Source organism: Panulirus ornatus, chromosome 4, assembly GCF_036320965.1.
Source record: "Panulirus ornatus isolate Po-2019 chromosome 4, ASM3632096v1, whole genome shotgun sequence".
In the NCBI taxonomy this organism is placed as follows: Eukaryota; Metazoa; Arthropoda; class Malacostraca; order Decapoda; family Palinuridae; genus Panulirus; species Panulirus ornatus.
This window is the reverse complement of record NC_092227.1, coordinates 62,133,619-62,143,634: the sequence shown is the minus strand read 5'-3', so window position 1 is coordinate 62,143,634 and position 10,016 is coordinate 62,133,619. Positions and strand designations below refer to the sequence as shown.

Below are 10,016 nucleotides of genomic sequence, written 5' to 3'. Positions count from 1 at the left end.
TGACAATTAAGCATTATGTATCGCGAATGTATCAGAAAAAAAAATAAATAATCTCAGTAATGTGATCAGTGACTAATATGAATTTAGAAAGAGTAATTAGGCCGGCAGGCCATGTGTTTTATGAGTAATGGATATGAGAGTGCGTGGGAAGCACGGATAACGAGACGTGACGGTCTGTGCGTATCTGTAAGGACGTTATCTACTGGAGACAACAGATGGAGTATCTCAAAATCATTATATAGATACAGTTGGAAGCGATAGCAAACCAGACCGATCTTCCCTGTCCTTGAACGGGCATATGGTTATGAGGAACCATGTAGCACAGATAACATATTGGGATATTTTTCATAAGACGAATATAAAAAAACTCATCGGTATTACTACGAGCGCGTGGGAAGGACTGATAACAAGACTTGATATCTCACAGACCCCTAGGACGAGGTTATCTGCCGTAGGGTAGTGATAACATGGCACATACAGTTGCAGACAGGGTAGTGAAACGGCGACGAGGCCCAGAGTGAGGGTGGAAACGTGCAGGGTGGCGGGTGAGCAGGAAGCAGAGCAAGTGGGTGAGGGTGGCTAGCTTGGCCGGCGGCGCGCGGCTTACTGGGTGAGTGAGCGGGAGGGAGTACAAGCAGTGGTGTGTGAGCCGCCCAGCAAGTCTGACGTTACCCGACGCTCCGTCCCGCTCCACCATGGTCAGTCTCTCGCTCATGTTTACACTCTTCTCCATCACCTTCGCCCCAGGCAGTTGTTGTACACACACACCACTGGTGTTGGCCCTCACGTGGCAGTTAACTGTCTCATGTTCTTAGTTTTCTTTTCATGTAAAATTTAATTGTTTTCATGAACAGACGAGGGTGACAGATGATTACTCTGGGTAGAACCGTGGTCGGCTTAAGACAGTGATTGATGTGTTTATAATAGCTGTACGGGGCTGTATTGTTGTGCCATGCGCCTTCTGTAACTCTCCTACCCCCCCGTTACTGCCCATGGCTTGTAACAAATACAACACTGGTGGTAACACTTGCCCATCTTCACACTTGTCAAGAATTCATCTCTGACCTAATGTCTCTCCATCCGTGGGGGTGTTATTTTCCTTCCCGTGATCAAGCATCTGTGTCTCAGGTTCTCTGCTTCATAACACAACGGATGTGTAACGCAGTCTTCTCATGATGGTTGTGTAACATAGTCTATGATCTGTGGCACCGTTACCCTCGGTGTGTGAGATCACCACTTCTGTCCTGTAACACTGCCAAGTCACAGTTTCCACCACCACCACCCCATATTTGTAACACTGCCACCCCTGCTTTGTAACATTTCCACCCTCAGTCTATCTATCATAAAAGTACAATTATTTATAGAACCGTTACCCCTTGGTTTTAAACACCACTGTTCTCCTAGTGCCTAACACCGTCACTCTTGGTTTATAACACCATCATCCAGGGTCTATAACACCACCGTTCTCCTATTGTGTAACACCATCATCCATGTTCTATAACACCACCGTTCCCCTAGTGTGTAACACCATCATCCAGGGTCTATAACACCACCGTTCTCCTATTGTGTAACACCATCATCCATGTTCTATAACACCACCGTTCCCCTAGTGTGTAACACCATCATCCATGGTCTATAACACCACCGCTCTAGTGTGTAACACCGTCACCCTTGGTCTATAACACCACCGTCGCCCTAGTGTGTAACACCACCGCCCTCCACTGTGTAATACCATCACCCCTGGTCCATAACATTGTCGCCCACAGGTGTGTAACACCGTCAACCCTGGTCTATAACACCACCGCTCCCTTAGTGTGCAACACAATCATCCTTGGTCGATAACACCACCGCTCCCCCTGTGCGCAACACCGTCAACCCTGGCCTATAACACCACCGCTCCCGTGGTGTGTAACACTATCACCCCTGGTCATAACACCACTGCCCCCTAGTGTGTAACACCGTCACCCCTGGTGTACAATACCACGCGCCTTCTAGTGATTAACACGGTTACCCCTGTTGTATAACACCACCGGCCCACTAGTGTGCAACACCACCGCCCCCCCCCCCCATAGTGTGTAACACCCGTCACCCCTGGTTAGCAGCACCCCAGCACACTGTCTGCCACGTCATTATCCTTGGGTTTCAGCAACCCACATTCTGTTTATGACACAACCTGGATACACGGATGGGCGACGTGAAGCTCATCAAACACTGGCGTTACACCTCTAGGGCGACGTTGTGCCAACAGGACGCCACAAGGGGACTTAAACCTATTTACCACCACAAGTGAATCCCTTAAACCTATTTACCACCACAAGTGAATCCCTTAAACCTATTTACCACCACAAGTGAATCCCTTAAAACAGGAGGACGATCCCTTCAGCAGGACGACTCAACACTTTTAAGTAGTACTACCTCTTGAGCAGGACGACATAACACCATCAGTATGACGAGTCTTAGATCTGGACGACTCAACACCTTAAATGACTACGACCCCCTGACCAGGACGACCCAACACCATAGAATTAAACAGAGGACCATTTCTCGAGCAGGACGACTCAAGACTTCGTGTACTACGACTCCCTGAACAGGACGACTTAACGCCTTATGTACTACGACCCCCTGACCAGGACGACTGAACAATTTACGTGGTACGACCTCTTAAAAAGGACGACTAAACACTTTAAGTACTACGACCCCTTTAACAGGACGACGTGACACCCTGAGTACGACGTATAAGCTTAGGTCTAGCTATAGTTAATTTCCTGAAAAAAAAATTTTACCCCAAGAATTCTACATGTAGGTTATTGTATACAAACTAAATCTCATTTCATTATTCTATATCTTTTTTGTACGAAACTAAAATGAGATAAAAGACGTGAGTTCTTAAGAGTATATGTAAATGAAAGCTTTGAGGCTAAAGTAATTGCTCAGATCTCAAGTAACGCATCTGTAGTGAGCGGCGTAAGGCATGACACATGTAAACTAGTCGATTGTGCTTCCCTAAATGAGCAATCATCGTATTTTCAGATCACCTTGGGTAGATATACTCACCCATCCACACACACACACACACACACACACACACACACACACCTCCGTAATGTAACGGTTAACGTTACTGACCGTCACGCATGCACGGGTAACCTGGGATCAAACCCTATAGGTTCGAATGGTCATGGCAGTCGGTCCACAATTCACCCAGCTGTTCATCCTCCCCTAGAGGCTGGTCGATAAACTGGGTACCTGGCAGGTGTATTTGTATGTATGTGCCTACATACACAGAAGTAAAGATATGTCTACAAGGTTGAGAGACGGGCCAACACAAGCGTAAAACTCTCTCCTAGTGACACACAAATTATAATCACACGCTCAAGGTAGTCAAGATAATCAGAAAAGCAAATACGTGAATTTCGACGGAAGAAATTACGTAAGTGAGAGGCAATACGGTTTTACGGAAAGAGGGTCATGTGCAACGAACGTGTTGTATTTCAACGAGAAAGTGAGCTCTCCAAAACTTAGATGATGGGGAAGGGTAGGTAGGTGGACTGACTTTTTATACCATGACCGCCAGAATGAATATGACACTGTACCGGATTTGAGGATGATTAAGAAGCTGGATCAACAGGCAGGAATTAGGAGAGGGTAACTCCTACGATAAGCAAAATATCACTGTAGTGGAAGGAAACAACAAAGGACGCAAGTTGGAGGAGCCTTCTCCAAATGGGTAGAGGTCACCACCAGTGGAGTTCCCAAGGGTGCTGTTCTGGGACCGTTGCTCTTCTAGATGTATGCGAATGATTTGCGAGAAGGTATGGATGGACTCCTACCTGCGTATGTACCGCAGATGATGGAGAGAATAAGAGGGAAGTGAAAAGTGTGCGGGATTGCATGTACTTACAAGGGGACCCAGACAGACTCCAAAGTTGACCTGATACATGTTTGATAAAATTGAACTCAAGCAGTGGAAAAGCATGGTAAAAAGTGAAAGAGGACATCATTATGATTATTATCTAACAGGAAATATGTTTGAGGATTCTGTAAGAAGAACTTTGAAGTCGACGTCATCACTTAACTCGTCGCCAGACTCCCACATTAAGACAATGGGCATGGAGGCAAACTGTCTGTTGGCAAGTATTAGGATAGCTTTCAAGTGTATGGATAAAGGAAATTATGTATTTAGTTTGCTATTCATATCCTACATAAGGCCAAAACTAAATATGCTTTTCAAGTTTGGTCATAGCACCTACAGAAGCTCAGGGAGCTAAAAAAAAAATAAATAAAAAAAAAAAAAGGTCAAGAGGAGGGCAACAAAGATGGTACCAGAATTAAGAGAAATAAGTTACAGGGAAAGGCTAAAGGCTTAAAGTTTTCCCATCTTGGGAAAGAGTAGAGTGAGGGGTGACCTGATCACAGTCTTTACGTTATATAAACAAATCGATGACGTGGACAGTGAACAGTTCTTCGAGAGACGTTGGAACAGAGCAGACGATAACAATACACAATTAAGAAACTTGTTGAGAAAATGTAAAGGAGTATTTTTACAGTGTAAGAGTGGTGGACGAAAGAGAATGTGGTCAATGCAGACAGAATAAAGAGGTCTAAAAAGTCGTATGTTATCTGAGACGGATCGAAAGATGGGAACCCACGCGTGTACAACTCCCTCACCGTACAACATCAATATGTAATTACACACACAATTACACACAGACTTTAAAGAATTCATTTTTGATACGATAAAATTTAGCCCAGACCCAGCTCTGTATTAGGCCCCATCCTTACTATGTCCTGACCTAGACCTAGCCATATATCACGCCCCACCCCTGGTGTGTCCTGGCCCAGACCTAGCCATGTGTCGCCCCTTACCCTCTGTATGTCTCAGCCACCACCCTTGTAAATACCACGTCCTTATCCCTAGTATGTGGTAGTCACCATCACATCTGCAACACACTCCTACCCCTAGTATGAGCTGCCTACGATCCCTGTAGGTACCATGCCCTAAACCCACTCTGTGCCGATCCACCACCGCTGTATGAGACCCCCTCCCACCCTGCTGTATAACCTGGTTGTATTTGTGATGGAAATGAGGCAATCATGGTGCCACTTTCACTCTGGCAGTGTTCCCACCTGCCACTCGTGCCGTCACTATGACAGTGTTCCCACCTGCCACCTCTCTCGTCACTCTGGCAGTATTCCCACCTGACACTCATCCCATCACTCTGTGGCAGTGTCCCCCCCCCCCCCCCCCACCGACACTCCTCCCGTCAACTTGCAGTGTTCCTCCCTGCCACTCCAGGTCTGCTCACATCATAACCCTCACTCAACCAGACACGTGCTACAGGATCCTTCACGTACTGACAACAGAATGAGGCAGAACTATAAGGCTAAGTTGCTCATAGCTTATAGCTTCGTTTTGGCAATACTGGTAGTGTGAGGAGACGTAGTCAAGGGTTGCTGAAGGATGGGGAACACAGAGAAGGGGCGCTGAGAGATGGGACATCTGAAAAAGGGAGTCATAAAGGGAGGTTAGGGGGAAAGGGAAGCAGCGCGTGCGTGTAATTGGAACCAAGGACATCAGCCCCTCTTGCAGACCCCTAGCACCCATGGTAATGCCTGAGTCACCACATACAACCCAGCTTCTTTCCTCAACACTTGCTTGACTGTCCGACTGACGAGAGCGAGGAAAGAGAGAGAGAGAGAGAGAGAGAGAGAGAGAGAGAGAGAGAGAGAGAGAGTTACCTGCCTACCTAAGATGACATTTTACTCAAAAGGCAGAGCTAAGCAGGGCCAGCGCGTGTCCTTGACTGTATCACTTTCTTCATGAATAATATTGTTCCTTTCCGCCGTCGTGCATATCACATATATACCAATCCTGGGCTCATTTGGGACTGACTTCAACCAGACATCAGTTTGTCTTTTAAATATTTCCGTAGTTGTTCTATACATGTTTCCTATTTCTCCTGGCAGTAAGTGAATAGTCCATCCAACTTATTTGCTGGACGGTCAAATTTAGTGTTTAATTGCTATATTTCACGGTATTACCGCAAACTTAATGAATACGTTTGTCGAGATTCTTTTCGAACTACGACATTATTTTTGGCCTCATAGTACCACTATCTTTTCAGTGCGCTCTCTGAGTTCAAGTTTATCATCAATCATAAATCCAAGATACTTGATATTTCATCAATTTCAGTGTCTTCCCCGCTGGTGGGTTGTTGTAAAAAGTCGCCGATATACCGTTAAACGTTCCATGACTATTTTGTTGACTGTTTTTTTATGTCGACACTGGCATCGGAGGCCTAATCAAGGCCATCTCATTAATGTGTGTATATATATATATATATATATATATATATATATATATATATATATATATATATATATATATATATAGGGAGTTTTGATCGAGGTGGTGCGCGAAGTGAGAGGGACAGGGAGAATGGTTTGGTAAACAGAGAAGAGGTAGTAAAAGCTTGGCGGAAGATGGAAGCCGGCAAGGCGGCGGGTCTGGATGGTATTGCAGTGGAATATACTAATATACTAAAAAGGGGGTGACTGTGTTGTTTACTGGTTGGTGAAGATATTCAATGTATGTATGAATCATGGTGAAGTACCTGAGGATTGGCGGAATGCATGCATAGAGCCAATGCACAAAGGCAAAGGGGATAAAGGTGAGTGTTCAAATTACAGAGGTATAAGTTTGTTGAGTATTCCTGGGAAATTATATGGGAGGGTATTGATTGAGAGGGTGAAAGCATGTACAGAGCATCAGAATGGGGAAGAGCAGTGTGGTTTCAGAAGTGGTTGAGGATGCGTGGATCAGGTGTTTGCTTTGAAGAATGTATGCGAGAAATACTTATAAAAACAAAGGGATTTGTATGTAGCATTTACGGATCTGGAGAAGGCATATGATAGAGTTGACAGAGATACTCTGTGGAAGGTATTAAGAGTATATGGTGTGGGAGGCAAGTTGCTAGAAGCAGAGAAAGTTTTTATCGAGGATGTAAGGCATGTTTACGAGTAGGAAGAAAGTGATTGGTTCCCAGTGAATGTCGGTTTGCGGCAGGGGTGCGTGATGTCTCCATGGTTGTTTAATTTGTTTATGGATGGGGTTGTTAGGGAGGTGAAAGCAAAAGTTTTGGAGAGAGGGGCAAGTATGCAGTTTGTTGTGGATGAGAGGGCTTGGGAAGTGTGTCAGTTGTTGTTCACTGATGATACAACGCTGGTGGCTTATTCGGGTGAGACACTGCAGAAGCTGGTCACTGAGTTTGGTAAAGTGTGTGAAAGAGAGTAAATGTGAATAAGAGCAAGGTTATTAGGTACAGTAGGGTTGAGGGACAAGTCAGTTGGGACGTAAGTTTAAATGGAGAAAAATTGGAGGCAGTGAAGTGTTTTAGATGTCTGGGAGTGGACTTAACAGCGGAGGGAACCATGGAAGCGGAAGTGAGTCACAGAGAAATGAAACCCTCCAAGTTCCCAAGTGCACTTTCGTGTGATGATCACATCATCAATGGATATACAAGAAAGAAATATAACGGTCAGTCGATATACAACCAAATGACGTAGCTAAGTCGCCATTTGGTAAACAGGAGACCACCTGAATGGAGGTCGGTTGCGTTCAAGTCTGGCAACGAGCGTATCATCTTTTTTTTTCATCATGTGAACAAGAAAGGGCAGTTCCCGATATCCAGTAGAACCTCCTTTAGAGAGAGAGAGAGAGAGAGAGAGAGAGAGAGAGAGAGAGAGAGAGAGAGAGAGAGAGAGAGAGAGAGAGAGAGAGAGAGTCATGTTGCTCTTCATTATTCAAAGGCTTCGGTTTAAGGATACCTTACAATGCCGTCCGTAGAAGTGTTGAGACAGTAGCCACCATCGGATGGGTTTCCCCTGACGTCACGGTAAGGATCACCTAACGTTGTCGCTCTGAAGAACCTCCCATTTTGCCAGCTTTATATATGGAAAATTACGATGACCACATCGACCAGAATATATCAAGATGATTTCGTCATCCATCTTGATACAGAAATCAAAAAATAGAAATTATATTACGAAAATAATGTTTTTTGAACACTTTGGCAGCGTGTTGAGCGTTACAGACTAATCCACGTTGGCACCAATCACATTATTACTGTATAACTAACATTTTTTTTTTCTTTTTTTGCTTAAAGAGAAAAATTTTTCCTCTATAGATATATACATATTGGGTTTATATACCTCATCCTGTTCAGGATGCTGCAACAACTGACTTCTGGGTGTACGAAAATAGATTATACAAATGATCATAGAAATATATCGTTATGAACCATATTTTCCTATTTATTATGAGAATGAGTAAATGGTTATTTTACCGACTCGTCGGCTCCGTTAGATCAAGGTTATTCTGCCGACGAAAAGTTACGATGAGATAGGCTACAGCTTCGGTTTACTTTTAAGGTTACGTTTGGGGTAAGTTGGTTAAGTTACTGCCTAAAGTTACGCTGATGTAGGGTAGGATTACCGTGAGGTAGGCTAAGGAAGGGGACGGGTAATTAGGTAAGGTTAACTGATTCGACAGTGTCAACACAATGCTTTGTGTAGACGATAGCGAGCTCTCCCGCGACAAATCGTGGACATAGTGCACTCAAGATTGATCTTTTCACTCATCGTAATTGGACATAGTGCAATTAAGATTGATCTCTTCACTCAACGTAATTGGACATAGTGCAATTAAGATTGATCTTTTCACTCATCGTAACTGGACATAGTGCAATTAAGATTGATCTTTTCACTCATCGTAATTGGACATAGTGCAATTAAGATTGATCTTTTCACTCATCGTAATTGGACATAGTGCAATTAAGATTGATCTTTTCACTCATCGTAACTGGACATAGTGCAATTAAGATTGATCTTTTCACTCATCGTAATTGGACATAGTGCAATTAAGATTGATCTTTTCACTCATCGTAACTGGACATAGTGCAATTAAGATTGATCTTTTCACTCATCGTAATTGGACATAGTGCAATTAAGATTGATCTTTTCACTCATCGTAATTCATGTTTGTGTACATTACGATATTTGCGAAAGGATTTCTTCTGTGGGGAACGTTGTCGACATTCAGTCCCGTAATACAGTAGATATGAATGAAAGTAATGTACACTCATCGAGGAAATACAATTTGACCCACTGGTGCCCATGAGTCGGCAAAAACAAGCGTTCTGTTAAGAATTAGCGACATAAACACCAAAACGGACTCGGAAGGAATTTAAGAATTTACTATATAACTGCAAAAGTAAATGCTGGAGACATTTTCTTATTTCTGAATCATTTGCCGCAGGCGAGACTATACATTATGAAGGTAAAATCAGTCCTACCAAAAATCGCAGTTTCTACTTATTCGATGTAAAGTCGGTGCCAATAAATCATTCACTGTTCACAAGTGAGAGAGCGTATATGGTCTTAAGATTATTTTCAACACCTGAAGAAGCTGTTCCGACATTTTCGACTGTACGTTATAACCTGATGATGGCCCTCGTGACCCCCTTCAACAATAACCCCAAATCCCTTTTTCTTTTTTTATTTCTATATTGAAGGCTCCAGTCACGGACAAAAGTTCACATAAAGGCCGGGCCTTAATTGAAATATAATAGAGAATTATGAAACGGAAAAAGAAAACTCGAGGGAAAGTATTTACGAATTTGTGAGAAAGTGAATGACCTTTCTTTTGAAATATGCCTGGTCAAAGTTATTGGGAAAGACATGAGAAGGTAGGGAGTTCCAAAGCTTCGACGTGTAGGGAAAGAAGCAGGCATCAAAACGGCCCACACTTGAGTTGCCGATTACCAAACATTAATCATGTGACGCAGCAGCTTGCCGAGTATTGCGTGGTCTAGCTAGTGGTGGGGACACACAAGCAACCAGCTCTCGGGAGCGAAACCAAAGTAATACCTATTAGAGGAGGGAAAGTGATCCAACATTGCTGCCTAGGGTAAATGGATCAAGTCTGGAAGTTAGCCTGAGACAGTTTATAAAGTTGG

At 43.7% G+C, this 10,016-nt stretch overlaps 1 protein-coding gene across 1 annotated transcript in view; it reads left to right on the top strand.

The window, feature by feature from the left end:
- Window positions 1-519: 519 nt before the first annotated feature.
- Ak1 (Adenylate kinase 1) overlaps window positions 520-10,016 on the top strand; it is a 52,255-nt gene continuing 42,758 nt past the window's right edge. Inside the window, exon 1 of the mRNA XM_071695463.1 lies at window positions 520-698. Coding sequence (XP_071551564.1) covers window positions 696-698 — 3 coding nt within the window. The 5' untranslated portion in view covers window positions 520-695. The remainder of the gene's footprint in view (window positions 699-10,016) is intronic.